The sequence below is a fragment of the Cryptomeria japonica genome, chromosome 8 (assembly GCF_030272615.1).
Source record: "Cryptomeria japonica chromosome 8, Sugi_1.0, whole genome shotgun sequence".
Taxonomy (NCBI): domain Eukaryota; kingdom Viridiplantae; phylum Streptophyta; class Pinopsida; order Cupressales; family Cupressaceae; genus Cryptomeria; species Cryptomeria japonica.
This window is the reverse complement of record NC_081412.1, coordinates 123,173,317-123,198,633: the sequence shown is the minus strand read 5'-3', so window position 1 is coordinate 123,198,633 and position 25,317 is coordinate 123,173,317. Positions and strand designations below refer to the sequence as shown.

Here is a 25,317-nt window from a genome sequence, read left to right as displayed (position 1 = left end):
ATACTAATGTTAAATCCATACTAACAACATCTCGAAAATCACTAACTTGGAACATGATTAACAATAATCATATATTACATTTCTACATCACATTAATCTCATGGAATATCACCAAGAGAGAATACATCCAATCCTCCACAAGTTATTAGGCACAAGAATTTATGCACGCATCTCAAGACAATAATATCAATGATGAGAGGTCCAAACACATATATGGCATGAAAGCATTAGACACACACTAAAGTAGAACATACATCAAGCACTCAAGATCAAAACACATTCACAACTCATCATCTCTAGAGACAAGGTCAAAACATATCAAGATATTCACATCTCAAAATTGCAAAAGAATAAGGCATTACAAAAATAAAGAGAAAATTCAAAATTGTTTGTAGAAGAAAAATAAGGCAACTAACGTAAGATAAAAATAATTATTAACTAAAATTTAAAATTGATGTGTTTATGTGTGTAGTAAATATACTGACTGTAAAGTAAAATAAACCCACAGACTTATTTTAGAAAAAATAATGTAAAAGACTATAGATATCATTCTCGAGGTGCCTTTTTTTACTTATCTTTCAATATCTTTTATATAGAATTTTTTAAAGACAAATATGCTAGTAGACAATAATAACAAACATTTAATATCATACTAGAGGACAACTCAACCAATCAATCAATCAATCAATCAAATGAATACAAATAATTTTAATTGAACATATTAATATTTCCATTCAATATATAAATAAACAAACACAAATAATTTTAATTAAAAATATTAACATTTTTTAATGACCCAAAATATCCTCGCAACTCATCCCAAGATTCCCACTAGACTTTGCATTGGGCTTATTTTTGATGCCAAGTTGGGGTACCAAGGAGGTGAGATGTGGCCAAACTAGTTCCGTAGGGATGGACACAACAACTCACAAGCCACGTCCATCTGATTAGCTCGATGTCAAAATTACATGAAAAGAACCCAAAACCTCAACACAACCTTACCTACCACCCCAAATATTAACATTTTTACATTCCACTTATTTTTCAAAAAAACAAAAAAAAACAACAATATTATGAACCGAAACATAAAATACATCTTCAGTTATTCCAAACTATCTTTTGTCCTCATCACACATCCAAATTTCCCCACTTGTGAGGATCATTTTAAAGCCCTAACATTGATCGAACTCCTAAATATTGATCTATTCTCTCCAATCCCTATCATAGTCCTCAACGATCTCTATCTCACGTTCATATACATGAAATCACTATATAATACACCAAATAGAAATTCATGTAAGGGTGGTCATAAGCAACTTGAATCTTACATACAGTTAAAAACCCACTCCCAAGAAAACAGTTTCGAGACTTTGATTGGGTGGTTAGCAGTATAAATAATAAACTGTCATTCGCTTTGTTAATAACAAACTGCATTTGTAGCAGAAACAAAAAAATCAGTAGGAAAGAGGAGAAATGGAGGACATTGACAATGGTAGATGGAAAGATCTTGATTGCTTGCTTCTCAGGCCAGGGAATCTTGTCGGCGAAAATTTTGAGCCAGGGGAAGAGGTAGGTTTTAGTTTTTCTTTGTTTCTTCTTTCATATTTAGATCGTCTCTTGTGGATTTTGGTTTCATTTCTCAGCTTTTTCAACTGGGAATTGGGAGACATCTTTAGGTTTACGTTTTTACTGCAAATAAATTTGCCCAATAGCTTTGTATGTACTCTTACTTTTGGTTTCTCTTTGTGGGTTTTGTTTTATCACGAAATTTTTATAATATTATCCTTTGAGTTTCTAGTTAAGTAAAATTGAAAATACCCAGTTGTCATTAAGGCCATTTTCGTTCCCATAGACCAGCCAAGTAATGTCATGTTTATATTCTTGTATATTATAGTGGTAGTTGTTGTCTTTCTCTATGATGCAGTGCGTTTCCATGGATGGTCGTGATCCATTAGCTTTCTGTATTACTGTTTGCCACGAAGGGACTGCTTGTCCTACTCTAGTAGGCTTCGGCTAATATACATCCTTAACCCCTACACAGAATACATTGGTTTGGAGAAGAATTGACCACTATAACTGCAACTCTGTAGAGGCCTTTGTTCAGTAGCTTGACTTGCACGCAATAGGGTCTTCCGGGTCTTAAAGTAGTATTTAATCAGAGTATCATTCAATTTCCAATCAAACCTCACCACTTTGGACTTATAAGATTGAATTGACTGCAATACAACCTGGTATATGAAGGCTCCCAAATTGGTTCGTTTTGATGCGAATTGGATACTATACTTGGAAGTTTGGAACATCTGACTTTGGGATCATAGGAAATATATTTTTATTTTTATCAATAGGATGATTTCACTTAAGGCAGCTAACAGAACTTCTCATAAACATGTCAAAATCTGGGTCTGGAGAGTACTTTGGTTATGTAACTATAAAATATCTTTGTATTTCAAAATTGTGTTTATTGGCTGAGAATTACCATTTGTCATGATTAGAGTAAACCTTTTTTAGCCCATCCCTTTTAGTATGAGATCTCTAGAAGCAACACCATTAAATTATTAACCAATCCCTATTTACGTGTAAAAGCAAGCAATATGGAATTTAACTATTGGCTTACAACACTTGCCAAAATTGCCAGTGGCTTTGCACAAGAACAAATTGACACTTTCTCGAATGATAAATGTTTTGTGTTTTCCCCTGCTAGCAAAAACAGAATGGTTAGGGGCCACTGTGCCCAACTGCTTCCAATGATTTTTGTAAGCAAGAATTTACTGATCCATGATGCACGTCAAAGAGAAAGATGCGAGTCAAGTTTAACCACATGGTTAGCAAAAGCCCTTCTATTTCATCATTATGCTTTTTCTTCAATGATATGGTGGACTTTTGCAGTGGGATATGCACATGATCTGCAGTTTTAGCAATTTCTATCCTTTCAGAGTGGTAAGACTAAAAGTAAAAAACAAGCAGTTAATAATTGTTTAGAGGGGTTCTAGTTTGTTTAACAATAGCAACACTTTTGCATATTATATCAACTTTTAAAGGTTTATGCTACATTACGCTAAGAGTCCTGTATTAATTTTATAATTAAAATTAATTTATAGTCAAGTTTCTCTTCTTTTAACATCTAGGAGGGTGGGTATTACTTTTAAATGTTTATTGTTATTGATTACTGTTTTCTATGTATCATTTCCATTTTTATCTTTGTTTCATGTTGCAGTTGAGAAGTGATTTGCAAGAATTTGCCAAGGTCTTGGTTGTAGGAGCTGGGGGTCTTGGCTGTGAGTTACTAAAAGATCTTGCCTTGTCTGGATTTAAGAACATTGAGGTGATAGATATGGATACTATTGATGTATCCAATCTCAATCGACAGTTCCTCTTCAGGTTTTATCGAATCTTTGGCATCTCAGATGTGTTTGCTATAAAAAACATTTTTTAATTTAAATGAGTAAATCTCTAACCATAATGCATTGTGGCTAATTAGTTATTACTAATTCTGGGGCAATTTAGGGAACCCTTGTGCTAATTGTGTGGGATGTTGGGCAAGGTTGGTTTCAAATGAATTAATGACAATGCCTCCTTATGTGTACGTATGCCCAACTATTGATAGGTGGAGATGGAGTTGGATTCCAGTGAATGCTGACCTGCATGTGTTTGTTAAAACATTTCATACATGCTGATGGGATGCATATTTGAAGATTGCATAATGGAAAAAAACATCTTTTTGAAATTTTCAGCGCACTGTGACATTAAATAAAATCAACTTCCATGAAATTGGTTATGGTTGTCACAGTGAGATATGCAGTGTGTCCAATATTGGAAGTTTCACTTTGAATTTGATCTGACTGTTTCTGATTGATACTTCATTTATGTGTGGAAATTTTGTCCTCACCTTTATGATTATGATTTTGCAGGATGCAAGATGTGGGGAAGCCAAAGGCAGAAGTAGCTGCAAAGCGAGTCATGGAGCGAGTTAGTGGGGTAAACATTGTACCCCATTTCTGTCGGATTGAGGAGAAAGATATTGACTTCTACAGCGAGTTTAATATAATTGCACTTGGTCTTGATTCAATTGAGGCTCGAAGCTATATCAATGCAGTGGCCTGTAGCTTTCTTGGTACTTCCATATATGCTTGTTTTTTAAGATTTTTGGCATATTATTAAAAGTTTAGAATCGTGACCATTTAGTCATACTGTGTACTTGGTGCTATCAACCATCCATCTTTTTTCATGATGCAAGAAAGCTGTCAAATATTTTAGTTTGATACCAGACATGTTTCCATGTTTTCTGTAGAATAGTTTTTGGTTTTTATGTTGCATTTATGTAAGCATTAATGGCTTGGAGAAAGTCTTACTGATATTTATCTGAAGCTATGCCATTAAATAGACAATTGACAACTAGTTCATATCTTTAACACAAAATTGTTGGAAAACCTAATTTGCAAAGAGAGGGAGACCAACTAAATGTGGGAAATAAGTCATTAAGATAAGGAGAGAACTGTGATTAATTAATTATTCAACCTTATTGTCATATCCCTAGCAAATGTTAAAGCATAATGAGAAATCGTCTTACTATTGTAATCTCTGGGAATCTGGTTCGTGGTTTCTTAGGAAATCGTGGAGAATAAGATGACAGCATATCCAATAATCTCTGCCTTGATTGAGTTAGATGATTAATTTACCTTGATCGAGTGGGATGACAGCACATTCATTATGTCTTGATCAAATTTGCCTCAATCAAGATTAAGATAACAACTCCCTAATAAATGTGATTGCTCCAACAAAGGAAGATTAATTAGATAGCGATTAGAATAAGAGAGGAGGTGCGATTTATAAAGGGGCATACTGTTGATGTGTTTTTTAGGCACCTCAAACACTGAATAAAATACCAAAGTATTTTACCCTCTCTTGAACAAAATCACCTCAGATGCTAAATATCTGATCAACTAAGACGATTCCAAGGTTTCTAATATCAGTTCTTGACGTGTGGGCAACTCAATGGCGAATATGATTTTGCTGTATGCACAAAGGGACTTACACAATTGTTCTAAAGACTTAAATTTATCATGAATGGAAGTAGGTTTGCCAATGGCCTAAAATGACTTATGATTTTGCAAGATGAGCACTTGGTCCATTTCTAACAAGATTTTTAAAATAAATGCAAAAGAGGAAGGGTTGAGAAGTTCTATTCTAATTGTATGCTAAACCTAGAATGCAAGAGATAGTGAATGACTCAATGAAATTCAACTAGGCTAGGTCTTGTCATCAAAGAACAACTCCACACAAGCTTACTGCAATCATCTAAGGTAATTAATAGATATTCAAATTCATACTAACAACACTAACACCATCAATGCAATGCATATCAATGAGCAAATTTGATTCCAGTTGACTACACAAGGCAAATTCACAATTAGTAAATAGCTAGTGGTATGGATAAAACAAATTCATATGAAATCAGTCAAAATTTCTTTCATTCACTACAAATACTTAAAACAAATTTTCTAAACTAAATTTGGAGGCAAGAGAACCACACAATGCTTCAAAATCTCATAAAAATCACCAAGTTTCAATGATCAAATTCAATTTAGCAGCATATAGGTGACAATTCTGAAAAATCTCTCCCTTACAAATGAGAGGCAAAGGGATTTATATAGAGTCTCAAACTGAAATGAATGGCCAAGATTCATTTAGAATCGAGGGTCAAGATCATACCAAAATTGCCCTAATTAGGGTTTACATCAAAAGTGGAATAAAAAATGAGGTCCAATGGGATGACGCCTAGTCATCGAGTAAGGAATCTTCTAGAATATTCTGACCCGCATCCCTCTCTCTAGCTGCATACTCAACGAATCTAGCCAAGACCGAGTTGAGTTCCTCCATCGTAATATTTGGTAAACCTTCCTGCTGCAAATCGATTACATCCAAGGCATCTGAACAAGCATCAAAAATGCTTTCCCAATCTGGCATAAGCTTCTGCAAGTTGTTGATGTGAATCATGAGAGAAACCAAATCGTTCAACTGATTCTTCCTTATGGATTCCAACTGTTTGAAGTAAAATAAACTTCATTTTCTCCTACAACTCTTCCAAATTCAAACTGCTGGAAGTGTAGACATCTTGTCCCAATATTTCTTCAGTAGATGCAAGGATCTTAGATTGTATTTCTTGGATTGATCCCTCCATCTCCATGCACTCTTGCTTTGCATGTTCAAACATTGATTTCCTCATGGCTAAGGAACAATACCATCCATGGAAATCATACACATTACCTCCTGAATCAATGTGGATATAGGAATCCGCTTCAACACCCTGAGGCGAGGAATAGTCTTTTCTTGCACTGGTTGGAACTCTTCCCATACTCCACCCCAAGTATTGCATTCTAAATATGAGCATTGTTGTCTTATCATATCCTTGGACAAACTGAGATAGGAAATCATCCGCCTGCTTTGAAATATCCTCTATCCATCCTCCAACCTCCTGGTATGTATTCCTCATTGCCTCATGAACATTAGGTGATCCATGAGCAATAGCGATAGGTGAAACATAGGTAGGATCCTCGTGTCTTAAGGAATTCAACCCTTCAATATATTCCTTGAATTTCCTGTTCTCAATCTTCAACTGTAATAGGCTGGCCTATTAGCTACAATTTCTTCTCAAACTACCTTTGGGAAATTCTATCAAACAGTTGTCATGTATGCAGCCAGAATACTGAAAATACTGATTTTTTCCCTCTTAAACAATGTTCTGTAGTTAAGTTGTGACCTGGTGCGTTTACTTTGTTTTTGATGTCTTCTTTCATATCAACTTTTTAGCAAACAATTGCATATATAACTTATTGAAAAGAGAATTAGAATAACAACAGCATTTCCTTTCCAAACTCTAACTTAAAATTATTTATCTTAAATCTGAAGGTTACAGCGACTCTTTCCAGATTAATTTTTCTAAGCTCATCTTTAAACATTACATTCCATTTTTAAAGTTATCTTCTTTAGCATCTACTGCTCCAGCAAAGAAATCAGGTTTAATATCACACATAGCAAATAAGAACCTGGCAAATCAGTGGCGCTGAAAACTAAACCTCATTCACTGATGTCAGCACTCCACGACATCTCCTTTCTCTCACGTTCCAGCCAATGGTATAGGTTATTCGCTGTATACTCACCAAGGTGCTGTCTAACTAGTATAACCCTGCCAAACTCAGACAGAAAGCAGCGTTTTCAGATAATACACGTCCAGGGAGGCCCACGCAGCAGTAATGTGGACTATGGCGGCTAGAACCTCAGGTGCAGCTGTAGCTCAAAACTCTCTGTGCATTCCTTGTGAGTTCGAATCCCTCCACTCTGAGAAATGCGTGGCTAACTGTTTCAGTTTGCTATTTCTATGCAGCCAGCTCAGTGATAAAATACTAACATGATCATGTTCTGCGAAAACTCCCAGTAGTTTGCTCATCACAGAATGATTCCAAAACGACCCCCACAAATTACTGAGAATACCATTAACATTACACAGCTGAAGCTATCTGTTTTACCTATCCTCCATGAGAAAATTCCCAGGCTGTATCTTTCAACACTGTAGGAATTGTTGGCTGTGTGGGGTTCTGTCCTCAATGCCCAAAAAATCTCCAGAATTAACTTCCAGAAATCATCAATTCCAGAAAACACAATTTTCAAGATGTCTTTTCCAGCATTAAATGCCCTTATTTAAGACCTCATTTGGGCTCCAATCCCAATGCACCAAGAATGTGGGATAAATAACTTCCTTTTAAAATATCACTTCTCACTTAAGTGAATAAAATGTACCTTTTAAAAATAAAGTGACTTTATAAATAAATGTTCTTTAATTTAATAGTCACTTTTATTAGTTTAAACTCCCTTTTTCTTCTGAAAATGCCTCTTTCAATAATATAATAATATTTTGACACTTAAGTTCACTGTTTTATGCGCCAAAGATTTAAAACCTTTCGCCCGGATTCCAACGAGCTGCAACACTAAGGTTGGAATTAAATATTTTAATTAAATTTAAGCAACCTTAGTAAAATAATTAAAATAACTCATTAATGCACCAAATTTGCGAAAACTTGTCAAAACACATCGGAATCAAGTTTTGATCACACTGGAGTGATCTTGATGACAAATAATAGCAAACGAGGCCGATCGACTGACTTACTAAAAATAGACAGCTTCTCCAAGATTCTTGGAGACCAATCCAGAGGCCAAAAATCACCTCGGAAGGTGGCGTATAACTCCACTAAACCAACTGAGCTCATCGGAAACATTAGATTACTCATATGAACAAGTTGACGTGAACCCAGAGTGTAAGCTACTAAAGCTTGCTAGAGAAGCTGAAAAATTGGGGACATTACATTAACAATTCTTTCTTCTCTTCAACCTTGTTCAATCGCGCCTCAATTGCCTTGGCGGTATCATTTAGTTCTTGAAACTCTACTGCTTCGTAGTAGGTCCAAGGTCAATTGTGATAACCTAATAATCCATAGGAGTGATCACATCTCAAGTCTTATCAATTGTCAGGACAACCACCTGTGTAATGCGTGCTCCTGAATCATCTCTAATGACCTTAAGAGAACTTCTTCGCCTTCTTCTTCTCTTTACCGTTAACCATTATGGCTAGGAAGTCATCAATATCTTTAGTGGGCTGCGTCTCTATCACTTTCTTCTTCTCCATGCTGCTCATCAACCAATTGGGAATTGTAGAAAATTCTATCCCATCTTTGAGTTGTTGATCTTCATCAAGTCCTCTCAAGGCTGAAATAACCTCATCCTCCGCTCCTTTCTTACTCAAATTTACCACGTCATTATCCAAATGGACATCAAGCTGAATTGTGGGAGATCCTGGTTGCTCTTCATCATCTTCATGTGGTGCCGATTGTGCTGATGCATGTTCATCTTGATCATTCTCCGGTAGGATTTTTTGTATTGGAACCCTGCAAGGATTCATTGTCCTTTTGTGTCATATCATTCTCCTTCATGGATGAGGAACTCATTGTAGATTGGGGACTGCTAGATTTATGCCTCTTTATGTCTTGATTTCTGGCTAACAATCTCCTTGCTTTTCGTTTGTGATCCTCTAGGCATACCTTTTCTTCTTTTAGGAGCCTGACTCTCCTCATCATTATGTGTCCTTACATTACTAATCATCCTTTCATCATCATTGAGAGGGGACTCCTCGCTTCTCATCTTCTCATAGGTTAGGATGATCTTTTGTTTTCTCAATCAATTAATCTTCTCATCCACCCATGTCCTGGAGCAATCACTGTCTTATCTCATCAAAAGATTCAAATCTACCAATTCAGGTTGCGACCAATTAGGTGATAGAATAGGCTTGTCCTTCTCCTTTGCGTATTGCGGATGAATATGATTCCCATCATCCTTCACCTGATCTGGAATAGAGAAGAAGTCAAACTTCCTCATGAAATCCACTGACATTCAAGACCACATCTTCCTTCTCACTCCAAGCTCATCAGTAAGATGAGCCCAATAATCCTCGATGTCTATCTTGTGCGTAAACTTTCCTCCTTTAGCTGTTAAGACTCCTTGAAATGGATCATATGGATCCCTGGCTCTATAAATTCCAAGATGAAAGAACTTCGACTCTTCATTAACTATCTCTGCTACTGCTATGGTGGGGCATATCTCCATCATCTTCCCAAGCGTGATAGGAAAAGTAATCTGTTGCCCATGCTTCCCCTTCTGGATGCAATCAAACTTTGCGAGCTGCCTCACTACCTCAAGTAACACCATCTAGTTTGTCGGATACCTAGGAAGCTTGTATGGTTCAGAAGTGAATCCTTGAATCCTTAGGTATGTGAAGGTAGGAAATTGAATATACCACGATCCGTACTTCTCAACAAGTGACATTGCCTCCTTGGACAATCGTTTATGTATCCCACCTTGCAACTACCGTGTGATGTACATGGTGAAAGCTATCCTTTTATATTGTTCTATCTCACGCAGGTGGAGTTGTGGATAGCAATCATACACCCTCTACTGTCCAGGCCTTTTTCCAACTTCGCCCTCTGATATCTCCTCAATGAAGTAAAACATCCATGTCTCAAATAGAGCTCCCTGAGGTGTTCCCATGACCCTATTGAGTAGAAATATCAAATCGTTGTACTCCTCTTTGAAGTCTAAACATAGGAGCCTCTTGGGTAACTTAGAGTGGTGCCGCCTTGTCTCAAGGACCCACTCGTTATTGATAAGTGTCATACATGACCCTGATTTCTTTTCAAACATAGCTTGGGTGTCTTCCTTGGTTCTCTCTTGCTTGTCTTGATACCTTGGGATCCCAAACGCCTCCCCAATTGACTCCTCGGCTAGGTATGCAAGCAACAACCCTTTAGGTGTTTTGATCATTCTGATTTGTGGATCACAGTGCCTTGCACACTCAACCATAAGCTCGTTGCATTGTATAGATGGCAGAAAGCCAGCTGCATGGTAAATGCCACTCTTCATGATGTTGACTGCCAAGGGAGATGGTAGATGATTCTTTGTTCCATACATTCTCCACTTCATCCTCTTCCTATCCAAGTACTCCATGTTGGTGTCTCCAATTCTCTTCCACCTGGAAGATATCCGTGACTCCGAGTTGTATCCTTCTTGTACATTCTTAAATTGAGCCTTCCTCAGAGCTATCCCCGCCTTAGACATGTTACCTGTACAAAGCTGGAAGTTAACAAATAATTAATTTTCAGAATTACCCTAAGTTCTGATTTTTGAATAATTCTCAGACTTATGAGCTCATTAAAATCAGAAATTAACAATATGTGACGCGAATTCTGAAAAATGTGGGAATTTTAATCAAAATAAGGCATTTTGCCCTCCAAAGACCTGAATCTCAGACTTAGAATGAGTCTGATTTTGATCATTAAGTCTGAAAACACCTCCTTAAACTCAGAAAATGGGGAAATTTTGACACCCAATACAATGTTTCAGGTCTGATTTTCTCTTTTTTATGCTTGAGAACACCCTTATAAATCAAACTTCAATGACTGGAAATGGTCAGTCATGGCGCCATCCTCATATTTGCGGCAATCTGCCCTTAATCAGCTGGAAATTACCACACCTTAGCCTGAATCGATGGTAAGAAGTGATGTCTTGGTCTGAGAATGATAGCTGGAAACAATGTTTTAAGTCTGGTAATGGCGCCTTTGACCAGCAATGGTGTCTTCTTCAATGTTGCAAACCTCCTCAACAATGGCAAACTTGGTGCCTTAGGCACAAAATCGCACTTCTCCAGCAATAGCGACTTCAATCCTTCCTTTCCAGCCCTCCAAGCATCACATCAGCCACTCAATAATAATAAAATAGTTGCTGGACTGTGTCTTTTAGTCAACCTTTCTCCTTAACTTTTCACCACACAGTGAATGTGGGATAAAAAGAAGTGTTTGCCAGCCTTGCATTGGGATATTTAAATTTTACCTGATCTTCACCTTTGTTTGTCCACCAAATGCAATGGTGGAAAATCGATTTCCATTGGGACCAATGTGCATTTAAAATCACATTTGTTTTGCCTTCAAAATCTCTTTAAATTTGACTTCCAGCCCTTGGTGGAAAATCGTGGGTCATCGGGACATCAAGATTTTCAATTAAATTTGCCCCATTTTGCACTCATGCCTTGAGTGGAAAAGCGACCCTCATCTAGACATGTAAATTCGCTCAAATCATCACAAATTGATCTCAAGTGGAAATCCACCCTTCATCGGGACTCATTTCCCATTAAAATCTCATCAAAACTTAGCAAAATACCTCCAGGTGGAAAATCGATGTCCATCTGGACACATAAATTCAATCAAATCTTATATTTTGTCCGAAGTGGAGAATCGACCTCCATCAGGACACTAATTCATCATCATTTCACTCATTTCAATCATTTCCCTTCAAGTGGAAAATCGAACCTCATCAAGACATGTATATTTGCACTTTACCTTGGTCATTTTACCTCTGAGTGGAAATTCCTATCATTGAGACTTTACACGAAATTGTTTGCAAATTAAGTCTAGGAGTGGAAAAACGACCTCCATCAGGACTTTCGTCCTTTTCACCATTGTAACTGAGTGGAAAAACGCCTCCCATCGGGACTTTTCACTTGATGCCTTAATTGCTTGGTGGAAAAATGTTTTCCATCTGAACTTTGATGATTTTCACACTGTAAAAGGCCAAACTTATCAAATTTTGTCATTTTATGCAGTTGAAATTCTATTTCCATCGGGGGATGTTTAACATTTCATCAAGGTTTGAGGGGTGGGAAATTGAAATCCATCGGGACTTTGTACATTTTTAACTTATTTCACCTCCGAGGAGTGGGGAAACGACTCCTATAGGGACATTTGACACTTTAGCACAAATTTCACACCACTTTGCAACACTTTTACCATTTTTTGCTCACATTCTAAAGCAAGTTGCAACTTCAACACTTAGAAAAATTTAGGATCATCCTAACATTTTAACATCCTTTTAAACACTTTGATCGTTATGACTTCAAAACTTAAAGATTTCAACTTTGCTTGTTAGAATACTTTTGTCATTGATTTCACACCCGAAAGAAATGATCAGATTGCATAACAGAAGACATTAACACATTGACTGATGCTGTGACATTGATGACAGCCATACCTGCTATTAGGAATGTAGATCAGTTTGTACGAACTGCATATTGTTATATCTGCACATAGATTGATCCAGGATTGAATTTTGATAGATGGATCAAATTTTTTAATCTGTCAATAATTATCTGAACCTGTATATCATTGTGATCTGATCGATATTTTTGTATTTGTGTTGGCTTCAATCAATATTTTTTTTCTTTTTAATGACACATCAATCATTGGAGGGAATTGGGAGTTTTTATTATTTTTCATCGATAGTTAAAGATGGTTTGAAGTTTGTTACTGACCTGTACAAACAGACAAAGTACAGTTGGATGATGTGGCAGTTAACTAAGTTTTGGTTGGAAGTAGTTACAACTTCCTCCAAACTGCTTTAGAACCACCGCATGGTATTTATAGCATAGGTTCGATGGAAGATAGTGAGTTGTTTTTAAAAGAGAAAAAAAAACGCGTAAATAAAGTTTTTTAATAGAAGCATATACGATGGATGCACAGATGATGAATGTGTAATCAATCAATGAGTGTGTATTGATTTTGAAGATAGTTTATCTGCTTCATCAGCAAGTTGAATTGAAGAAATCCGTATTACCAAATGGTCTGCGCTAGGTATCATTGGTTGGTCTGCGCTAGGTATCATTGGTTGTGTCTTGTTTCAAATATTCATTTATCACAGGACAATATCAGGTTCTTGCAGATTTGTTTTCTGTTTGATATATTCAGAAATTTTTACAGAAGGTTTATGTACATTACTGATGCCATACAGTAATGATTTTCTGAGTTTATGTTTCAGATCATAGTGAGTGAAGAACAGCAGTTCTGGGAAGTTGTTTGCAGGTCTCTATCAGTTTTCAGATATATGGAAAAATCTTAAACCTTTCCAGCACTTGTTTCAGTGTGTCATTTTGCAGTTATACAGAGACATTTGGCATCAAGATTGACTATATTTTAGCACATTTCATTTCTGTCTCAGATTGTTAGAATTTGCTTTATTGATCTGAAAATAAACATACTTTGTAGCTGGGTTATTTCTAGAGTTGGTGCTCTAAGGTTCTGGAGCAGGTGCTCATTTTATGTATTGAAAATTTGGAGGGTTGGTGCTCTCATTAGACAGTTGACTGGGTTGGTGCCCAAAAGATAAGATTGTAATTGGATGAATTGTAGGGCTGGATTAGGATAGTAGATCCTAACAGTGTTTCTCACCGTGGTTTTCCCAAATTGGGTTTCCACGTAAAATCTTGTGTTTTGTGTTCTTTTTGTTGCACCACTTTCAGTTCCAGTTGCCACATCTTACAGTTTCAGGTTGAAGTCAATAAAAGTTTTTTGAATTGAAAATTATTGACTCGGACTTGGGGCTTCGGACTTGGCAAATCAAAAAAATACATTAATACACAAACTAAACTTAGATTGATGCATGAGATGCATAAACAATGAATATAGAGAACACATAAGTCTATTTTGATTATTAATTTGCTAAGTTACTGGTTTGGGTACAGGTATTGGAACCCAGTATGGCAATTCTTTTTCTCCTCCTACAGCCTCTATCTCTTTTCACTTAGGGATCCCAGACAGCCATCTATTGGTAAACAAGATTTCCAAATTAGGACAATTTTAATGCTTTGCATAACAGTGTGCTGGAGGAGAACCACAAGATTTGTTATCCACATTCTTAAAAAAAAAATGCTATGAGCACAAAAGTCCAGCAAAACCAGAAAGGAAATGGAAAAGGAGAGAGAATTTAACTGAGGCAAGATAAAATATCTACAATTTTCACAAATATTTGCCCAGGGCCCTGCTGGGTACTGAACCTCGGTGCCCAAGCAGTACCATGGGCAGATTCAAGCATGAACCTGAACCGTACCAGTACTAGGACTGTACCGATACATGTATCTAAGTTCAAAAATGTAGTACTTGGTAACATAGTTTGTCATAATTCAAATACTACATATCATATGACCTACAAATGCTTAAAATTTAAAATTTCAAACTTTGTATACTTGTACAACAACCAACCACAGTCTACAATTTGTTGTTTTCCTTCCTAATACTGCTAGTATCCAGCCTCAATTGTAATGTCCCCTATTTATAAATGTCCTAGTTTTTGCCCTAAAATCACAAGTCCAAGTAACTTTCCTACTAGGGTTAGGAACATTATTGATATCTCTAATTTATTGGGGAAATTCAACCATAGGGAAGTTAGAATAAGGTGACTTGATAGGGTGCCCTAGAGATCCTCTACCCTGGGCCCAAGAGTGGATATACCATCGTGTTGTGTTGCAAACACCCACGCCTCATTGCAAATGGTGACCCCTCTTTGTTTTGCTTGTTAGCTTAGTCATTTGCTTAGTTTTGCATAGCTTGGTAGTAAAATTTTGTCTCCTAGCTCTGAAAAGGAAAGTGATGTCTTGTCAATCGGGATGGGAATCCATTGTTCAATTCATGAAGTAACTGTAAGAGTCTGTCCTTGGAAGGGTATGTTTGAGTCTAGAATGGGTGAGTCAAGTCAGGAATTCCTAGGTTGAGATGTGGAGTGAAGAAATTTTCCAAGGATTGATTCTCAAGGACAAAATCCATGTTTGAGGTGGATTTCCTTTAGGAAATCTAGGAAATCCACCTCTTGGTCAAGGTTCCCTTTCAATTCTTACATTAGTTGAGTTTCCCTTTTCAAGATCCGGAATTGAGATGATGATTATTTGGAAATCAATGTTTGAAGTATGGAAATCTGGAGTTGGAAAGTGGAAGTCTTTGTCTAAATTGCAAAATCCAAGACAACCTTCAAAGATGAAATGAGGTGAGATCATGGAAATTTGATTGATAGAGCATGGATTTGAAAATTGTGAAAGAAAAATTCCTAAGGAAAAAATGAATGAAAATTCCTCAACAAAATTGCAAATTTGAAATATAGATTTCATCTTTGACGAAAAAAAAGAGGAGAAAAATAATAAAAATTTCAAGGCTTGAGGAGAGGAAAATTAAAAAAAATCATGAAAAATTTGCTTGGAAAAGATTTGAAAATCCAAGGAAATCAACACAAAATGAAGGAAAAATGGATAAAAATCCATGACTAAGTACTAATTTCTCTTGGAAAAAATTCAATAATCCACGATTTTTTGATGAAGTGCAAGCAAATTCTACTTCCAAGTCGTGGAATGCAAGAAATTTCCTTTCCATTGCATGGAAATGCAACAAATTTCCTGTCCATGGTGAACTTGTGCCTAAGATTTCCTGTCCATGGTGAAATTGCATCCCACATTTCCTTTCCATGGTGAATATGAGCTCAAAATTTCTCCTTCTATGTGGAAATGCACTCAACATTCCTTGCTCAACATGAAATTGCACCCTTCAAGTTTCCTCTCACCCTCTAAAATGTGCTCAACATTCCAAGACACCCTCTAAATCACGGTCTGATTTTAGATTTGAAATGCTTGGTGATTGTGAAATCCCATGACATATATATATGGTGTATGAACGGGTGCGGCCTGACCTAGACTTAGGTGTTTTAAACCTTACAAAACGTGTGAAAGTGCATAAGTAGGTCTTGGTCGACTTGGAGAAATGAAACGTGTGAAGTTTGAAAGTGCAAGTAAAGAGGAAGCTGACCTGACTTAGAACATTGAATCCTTTAAAATGAAGCATGAGAGATGAGAATAGTGTCCGACTTACAATTCAAATGGGGTAAAATTACAATGTTAAAGCAAAGAAGATCATGAGATCTTGGCCGACAGGTTCTATTTACAAATGATTTAAAAGGTTTGAGGGGAACAAAAGAAATTTACAAGATTTATTATCCCTTGGCCAACCCCTTTGAGCAAGTGTGAAATGATCACAATAATGCCTATAAAAGAGAGATCATGTTCATTTTCTAATTCAAATCCAAATGGGTTTAATTGCAGAGCAGAAAAAAGGATCTGAATTCCAGGAGCAGGTGGATAGCAAACTCCATAACTGAAGAACAAATTCCAGAGATAGCTGCAAATATTGTCAAGGAATAAATCTGATCAGGGTAGAGAAGAAGTGAATCTTCACAAGCAACTCAAAGTGCGAATTAAGACCAAAATTCAAGTGCGAATTGAAGATGAATGAAAGGCAGATCAGACCTGAAAGAGGTGAGTTGCATCAGCAAGGAATGTGAACCTGATTAGGAGACATTGACATGGTGGATCAAGGTTAAATGCAATGGTTTAGGAGCAGTCTTCCAGAATTGGATGGTGCATTTCTAGATAAAAAAAAACTATTTCTAGATTTGTAACACCAACATTTCCAGACTTATTTGGGGAAGGTTTTAAGAAGCATGATATGTGAAATATTGCTTTCATTTATTCCATAGTGTTTTGTTTCAAAATGTGTTTGTTTTTCAGATTTGATGCAAGGATGATAAGTCAAATGAAAGAGTCAACCACATGGAGGAGACAACAAGAAGACCAAGGTCAAAGACCATGTCATACAAGGAATGGAAAGATGATGAAGGAAGAAGAGGACTTCATAGTGATGGCGAACAAATGAAGGAAAGACAAGTTTAATCAAAGTCAAGGATAGTGAACACAAAGAGGATTCCCAAATGTGGAGATGAAATGCACAAGGATGATCAAGGAAAGAAGATAGTTTCAGAAAAGTTAATCAAAGTGAGAAACTTGATCAAGATGATGCAATTTGGGAATATGAACCATCACAATCAGCCAAAAGGCTTGATGATATTGGGTATCAAGAGATATTGTAAGGAGAAGAAAGTTTACAACAAATGCAAGTTGAGGTGGCTCCCATTCATCATTAACCAATCAAGTTATTCCACATCGACATGTCCAAGTGCATTGAACCCGACTCATTCCAAGTGCATTGAACCCGACTCATTCCAAGAGGAGCAAGTGACGTGGAGTTACATTTAAATATTATTTAATATACCACACCTCATCTCTCATTGGTCCACATTCATGTTTCCAAAGTTGTGTAATCATATCATTGGTCAAATATTAAATGTAAGCAGTGGTAATTGTAACTACCCCACATTAGGGTTTTTGTTGTCCAAATCTTGGCCATTGATTTCAAATTAATTCGGGCCCTTGAATTGTAATTTAAAGTCTATAAAAGGCTTGACCTTTTCATTTGTAAGGGATAATAGAAGTTAATTAGGAAGTAGTAGAACAAAATAGATTAGAGTAGGAAGAGGAGGAGAAATTGTTGCCAAGATTGTGTTGAAATTAATACATAAGTTTCATTGAAGATATGGTGGATCTTTGTATCTTGTTTCGACATTTTGCATGGTTTCTTTTTACTTCTCAAAAATTAGTTGAACTTCATTGGTTATTGTTATCACAAAAGCTCGCACCCTTGCTGAGCTATCAACTCAGCAACCTTGTGAAACATGGAAACAACCCTGAAGTGTGGGACCTTGCGTAAAGGGGGTTGAATCTCCGGAGAAGGCCGGCTTCCTTCTCACTCTAGGTGCAAGTGTTGAACCAACTCAACACTTCAAAACTAATTCCTAAGCCTATCCTAACAATTTGCAGAGGTAAAGGGAAGAAAGAAATGCTTGAAATAAGAGGAGGTGATGCACCAAGAAGAGATTGTTTCTCTCCCAACCGAAATGGCACAAGGAATCAACTGAAATACCCAAGAGATGCACAAACTTCAGTTGCATGAGTGACCCAAACGCATGTATGGAGGTTAGAATTTGCTAAGTGTCAAGAGGGGAGAAGGATTCCCACAAGCCACACTCAGAAAAAACAAGTTAACACAACATATATGGAGAGAAGAGCCACAAAACATACACCTATGATGAAGGTAAGAAAACATACACAACATGCATAAGTTGAAGGAAGGCAAGAATGTAATTCCAATTCATTCAAAGGCCATAGGCCAAACTTACAGTTGCATAAATGCAAGATAAATACAAGAGAAGTGCGAGAGCATAGAATAGCTCAAGCCAGTAGGGAGAGAACCCTTTACAATGAGGCTTAATAGCCTTATATAGAAAAATGGGTTACAATGGTGATCATGACCCCTGCATGTCAGTCTGGAAGTGCAGGGAATGCAAGCAACCTAGCCATACCTCAAAAGGCAATCTTGAGAAGGGTGGATTGACTGACCTTCCAAAGTCAGAGTATGCAGTCATGACACAAGTCACCAAGCATGGCCCCGTACCTCCCTTGATGGAAATTCTGCCAAAAACATTAAATGCACCCCTGTGGCTCCACAAAAAAAGTGCATAAGTCACCAAAATTGTCGGAGCATTTAAAGCCTTGAGTGTCGATCACTCCATCTGGAAGTGTTGCCAGCTGGAAGTGTTGCCAGCTGGAAGTAAGCCCAGAGACTTCGGAAGCTCGGACTCCCGAAGTGAGGAAGACAAGGGAAGAACCTCGAAACCTCGGGGTTCCAGAGTTTCGAGATAGAGAGAAGAAGAGAAGGAAAAGACCTTTGGAACCTCGGGGTTTCGGAGTTCTGGAGGAACTATAGAGAGAAGGCAAAAGGGGAAGGAACTTCGGAACCTCGGGGTTCCGATGTTCCGGGGAGAAGAAGGAAGAAGGGGAAGGAGGGAGCAAGGCAAGGGAAGGGAACTTCGAAACCTCGGGGTCTTGGAGTTCCGGAGAGAAAGATGAAAAGGGAAAGGAACCTCGGAGCCTCGGGGTTCCGAAGTTCCGGGCAAAAGGAGAGAAAGGCTAAGGAGAGGAGGGCCTAAGCTAGGGAAGGAACTTCGAACCCTTGGGGTTTCGGAGAAACTGGAGAAAAGATAAGGGAAGGGAAGGGAACTTTGGAATCTCAGGGTTCCGGAGAAGGAAAGAAAGCAGCTAAGGCAAAGAACTTTGGAACCCTGAAGTTCCGGAGAAGGAAAGAAAGCAGCTAAGGCAAAGAACTTCGGAACCTCAGGGTTCCGGAGTTCCGGAAAAGGAAGAAGGAAAGAGACAAGGGCAAAGAGAAAAGAACCTCGGAACCTGGGGCTTCCAGGGTTCCGGGGAAAAAGAAAAGGCCAAGGGAGGAACTTCCTCTGAACAAGGCAACACTTCACGCTTCATGATTCTTCTCTCCTTGATCAGCTGGGGCAGCGCTGGTCCATGGAACATATCTCTGATTGGTTCTCACTGATGGACCAAGGGTGTCATAAAATGACAACAGTTATGATGGTGATATGTGAAGATATTTAATGAATTCCTTGGTTCATACCATTGGTGATTTGTTGATTGCAAGTTGCTTTGCATGGTTAGTCTGAAGTTCATAATTGGTAATAGTTTGATCGTGAATGTTTCATTTGGATTGTGTCGGCAAAGTATTTGATTGAATGTTTGCAATATGAAAATCTTTCACTACCTTAGAAGATTGCACTCTTTCTATGGCGTTGTGAGCTATCTCTCGTCAAGTAGAAAGTAGTTCCATAAGGAATTTGTCCATCTAAAACATTGTCCATTATCATTATTGTCCTTACGTCTTGAGTGATCCCACAGTACTAGGTTACATTTTTTGGTACATCCTGATTTTTGTTGTAATCATACTTTTAAAAAAAAAATTATAATGATTTAAGTCTTGATAGGTCACATTTGAAGTAATTAATTGAAGAGGGTTAGATCAAAGCCTCTTAGACCAAAATCCCTTGGATAGAACCTCTCTACACTTGAATCATACCTACAACGGAGTCTCCTTAGAACCTATCAAAATGCTGATAAAAAACTACTTTTACATTAGCATTTAGGGGGCCAAATGAATTTATTTAAAAGTTTTGTTTTTTTCAATATGTAGTCCTTATTACAAGCTTTCCAAATAGTATAATTTTTAATATATTTAATTTAATTAATATATTAATGTTTTATTTCTTACAAATGTAGGTTTTTCATCAAACATTAAGGATTGTATTTCACACGTGGAAATTTTAAAAACTAGAGAAAAAAACTGTAAAAAATATTTTTCCCTAGGTATTGATATCCTCATTTCAACATGAGAAGAAGTTAATTCAAATGCACACAAAAAGTTATGCATTACGGAATACACATCTAGCCAGATTTAAATTACTCTAACTTAAAAAATTATATTTAACAGAAAATTATGAAAAAAAAACCATCCACTAGATATTGGTGTGACAAATATATATTTTGAAAATTAGAATTTCCTTCTTTCTATAATTTTTTTTTATGCATTATAGAATAAACGTCACTTCTGAAAAATGTTGATTACTGTAAAAATTAAATTATTAAAAGTTACATAACAATATGGACAATCCATTTCTAATTATTAAAAAAAAAATATATGTAGAATCTATATGAAAAATCTTACAAATCAGTATTTTACTTCATCTTCAAATTCTTAATGGTTGAGCTTCTATTAGTGTTAGAAAGTAAATATCTAGTGCAAAATGCTGATTTCAATGTCAAGTTTGGCCAAAAAGTGTAACCTAGTATAATGGGATCACCCTCTTAGATTAATTTCCTATCCCTTTATCCCTTTTGATCTTTGTTTGTTTGAGGAGTTAAGTTAGTTTCCAAGTTCCAACAAAGCATAAGTCCCTTTGTGATACCAGCATATCACATCATTTCAACGGAGTCTATCCAATTTGCATGTGAAGACTTGACTAAAGCAACCTTGGGGTAGCCTGCCTTGATCACATTGTTTAGTATATAAGGTTTCCTTGTTCAAGAGAGGATAGAATACTTAGTATTTTATTCTATGTTAGAGGTGTCATAAAAAACACATCAACACGTCCCCCTTGGCCTCATGTGGCCCTTGCCATCCATATGAGGTGGTGTACGTAGTGAGGTGTCTTATAACTGTTCCCCTTCATCATGACATCCTTTTCCACTTCCTATGATTGGATTCCTTAGCATAGTGATCCACCATGATACAGGGTTGGGGTGCATTTACAATAGGGTGTCCCAGAAATCCTTCCCTTCTAAAGTCCAAGGGCAGCACTCCTTGTACCCCCTTGGCCTCATGGGACTCTTGGTCACCACCACGAGGTGGTGTACTTAGAAGGGGATCCCAATGCTGTTTCCCCTCCTTGTAAGCCTTTAAAACCCCCATCATGGCTGATTATAACATTTAAACAAGTATAAATAAGTATCATATTTCTAAACTATAAGCACATTAATCAGCAGTGAGCAGTCAAACAAGATTCATTATGCTATGCATAGCACAAGAAACTCATACCAAAATCACAGTATATCAATGCTGTTTCCCCTCCTTGTAAGCCTTTAAAACCCCTCTCATGACTGATATATATATATATATATATATATATAAGCAATCATAAACAAGTATCACATTTCTAAACTGTATGCACATTAATCAGCAGTGAGCAGTCATAAACAAGATTCATTATGCTATGTATATCAGAAGAAACTCGTACCAAAATCACAGTTTATGGTTGAACTGCTGTTTGTCATGTCTCTTTCCTGCGGTTGCACTGCTAGAGTGAGACACGACTCTTCATTGTTTTACCATTGGCCCTTTCATAACTAAATGCTTACCTTTGGAGTTGCCTTAATTATATGTTAATCAATCTGCCTAGTAATAATGCATTTTGCCAATTGTTTTCACTAATTGTATGCTCGCTGTCATTTAGGAGAGGAAGCGATTCATTATCATCCTTTATAGCCAGTCGATCCTTTGTATTCCTGTGGTTTGAACTAAGTTGCCAGTAAATTGTGAAGTCTCATAAATGAGACGATTTTCTGGTCATTGTTGTCTCTTTGATTTATTTGTTTTTTGTTTTTCTCTTTGCTTGAAAATGGTTAAGGCTTATTAATAGACGAGGCATGACAGTCCACCCTTCCCAAAATTGCTTGTGCTCGAGCAATGTTAATTTTATCCGAATCCTTTCCAATGTGAGGATCCCTAATCTAATCCTTAGATCTCCTTATGATATATTTAGTTTTTGCTGCGCAACTCTGATATTATCCCAAAGTATATATCTCTATTTTAATTTTTAATTCAATGTGAGTTATCTTGACTGATGATTGGAAATTTGCAAGGTTTGTAATTTTAAGACAAGTTTTCTCTCATCAATTGTAATCGTGAGAACAGTTTTGGTTGGTCCTATGGATATCTCCTCAAGACAAAGGAAGGATGAACTTCCCATATATTACAAAGAGGATTGACACACATCTATAATTTCATCTCTCTTTTGGGTCCACTCTTGTTACTCTCATATTCTAGAGCAACCAAAAATATAATTCTCATGATGATAGGAACATGTTTACAATAATCATAGATATTCACGTAATAGACATGCCAAACACGGAGCATACACATGAAAACACAAAGCATACACGCATGGATATATGCAAACACGAAGCATACACACAAATACACTTATTGTTAGATTTCTTCTCATTGACTAGAATACATCCATTGATATATCTTTACCCTGCAGGCTGGCAGGATCATGCTTTGGTACCATTTGTAATGTCCCCTTTTTATAAATGCCCTAGTTTTTGCCCTAAAATCACAATTCCAAGTAACTTTCCTACTAGGGTTAGGAACATTGACTTAATCATAAGATATCTCTAATTTATTCAGGAAATTCAACCATAGGAAAGCTAGAATAAGGTGACTTGATAGGATTCCGTAGAGATCCTCTACCCTAGGCCCAAGAGTGGATATAACATCCATCTTGGCCTCATGTGGCCCTTGCCAACCATATAAGGTGTACCTAGCGAGGTGTCCTTCATCATGACATCCTTTTCCACTTCCTATGATTAGATTCCTTAGCATAGTGATCCACCATGATAGAGGGTTGGGTGCATTTACAATAGGGTGTCCCAGAAATCCTTCCCTTCTTACAAAGAGTCCTACATTATGGCATATATATATATATATATATATATATATTGTATACACATTGCTGTTTTGTTTCTAGATATCACTGTGTACACTTTTGTTGCATAAACATTTCGGTGTTGAAATAGTAGCTAGCTCGGATACCTATCTATTGTATTTTAATGTTGTCAATGGCAATTAAAATACACATGTATTATCTATAATGTAAATTGAACTTAGGGCTGGGCCCAAATACATGTAACTTGTAATTATGTCTTGTTATAATGTAACTTGTGGATAGGACAGGCCCTACAAATGTAACTTGCAATTTGGCCTGACCCTAATTGGGCGATGTAACTTGTGGTCCTATACTGAATGTAACTTGTAGATAGGGTAGACCCAAATGTAACAATTAACTATGTTTTGGGCTGGGCTCAATTGTAACGTGGTGGCTATTGGGCTGGACCCAATACCTAATGTGGGAAAATGTATAATATTAATTATTTATCTTGCAAGCCGACTTGAGGATGTTTAGCGCCAAAAGGATGGTATATAATCCACTTGAAGATGAAGTCATTTATACAATCATTCTTAGCAAATGCAATCTGCTCTCCTACACTTTAGAGAACTCTTCACTTGTGCGAATTCAGTCAAGGATATTGTTGGGCGAAGTTGTCAAGATCTTCTGCAATTCTGCTCCAGCCTATTGTTGTCATCTGCTGCTGATCCTCTCTTTTGGTCATCTACTGTTGATTAGGGCTACATCCTTCATTACCTTGTCAACTTGCTGTTTGGACAGCAATCTGAGATAAGTTTGCTATATTGTAATTGCCCACAATTGAGATAATACATATCATATTTAAGGCTGGGTTTTTCACCTCCAAGAGGGAGGTTTTCCTAGGGTATTAGCGTCTCGTGTCTTGTGTTTTATTACTATTACTGTTTATTCACAGTCTGATTATAATTAATTGGGTTAGTTTAACATCTGATTGCTTGAAATTAACATTCGAATCATACTCAATGATCCATCATCAGGACGAGAGAGCTGCAGGATGAAAATGAGTGAAACTGCAGACCATGTAGGGTTAAACAGGGGAGAGACTAGCACATAGAATAAAAAATAAGATAAAAATAATAAAACCTGAAATTAGAAAAGGAGACAACAATAAAATAAAAAGAACACACACCAGAGGACACACGTCCCAAACAATGAATAAAGTAAAAAGAAGGAAGTGAATTTCTTTTTTAAAACAGCGAAATAAAAGATAAATAAGATAAAACTAAGGAAAGGAAACAACTAAGTAAACTAGATTCATTATGCTATGTATATCACAAGAAACTCACACCAAAATCACAGTATATGGTTGAACTGCTGTATGCCTTAATTTATTACCAATATCAAATCTGATCTCTTTGATGCCTCTTCCTTGGGTGTTGGAGTGGTTATTTGTATCCCTCCCTTGGTGATGGGAAGTCATGTCTCTTTCCTGCAGTTGCACTGCTAGAGGGAGACACGACTCTTCATTGTTTAACTGCTGGGCCTTTCATAACTAAATGCTTACCTTTGGAGTCGCCTTAATTATATGTTAACCAGCTAGAGGGAGACACGACATTTCACTGTTTAACTGCTGGCCCTTTCATAACTAAACGCCTACCTTTGGAGTCGCCTTAATTATATGTTAACCAATCTGCCTAGTAATACTAATAATGCATGTAGCCAATTGTTTTCACTAATTGTGTGCTGACTGTCATTTAGGAGAGGAAGCGATTCATTAAAGTGTTATACTCCTAAACCATGAACATGATCATCCTCTATAGCCAGTCGATCCTTTGTATTGCTGTGGTTTGAACTAAGTTGCCAGAATGAGACAATTTTCTGGTCATTGGTGTCTCTTTGATTTATTTGTTTTCTGTTTTTCTCCCTGCTTGAAAATGGTTTAGGGTTGTTAATAGACGGGGCATGACA

At 36.9% G+C, this 25,317-nt stretch overlaps 1 protein-coding gene across 2 annotated transcripts in view; it reads left to right on the top strand.

Annotated features, from left to right (window-relative positions):
• Nucleotides 1-1,171: 1,171 nt before the first annotated feature.
• LOC131041581 (NEDD8-activating enzyme E1 catalytic subunit) overlaps nt 1,172-25,317 on the top strand; it is a 58,543-nt gene continuing 34,397 nt past the window's right edge. The window contains exons 1-3 of one of the 2 annotated variants that reach the window (XM_057974709.2): nt 1,172-1,569; nt 3,215-3,378; nt 3,909-4,111. In XM_057974709.2, the coding sequence (XP_057830692.2) occupies nt 1,474-1,569; nt 3,215-3,378; nt 3,909-4,111 (463 nt within the window). In that variant the 5' untranslated portion in view covers nt 1,172-1,473. The remainder of the gene's footprint in view (nt 1,570-3,214; nt 3,379-3,908; nt 4,112-25,317) is intronic. The other variant, XM_057974710.2, reaches the window with a different exon arrangement.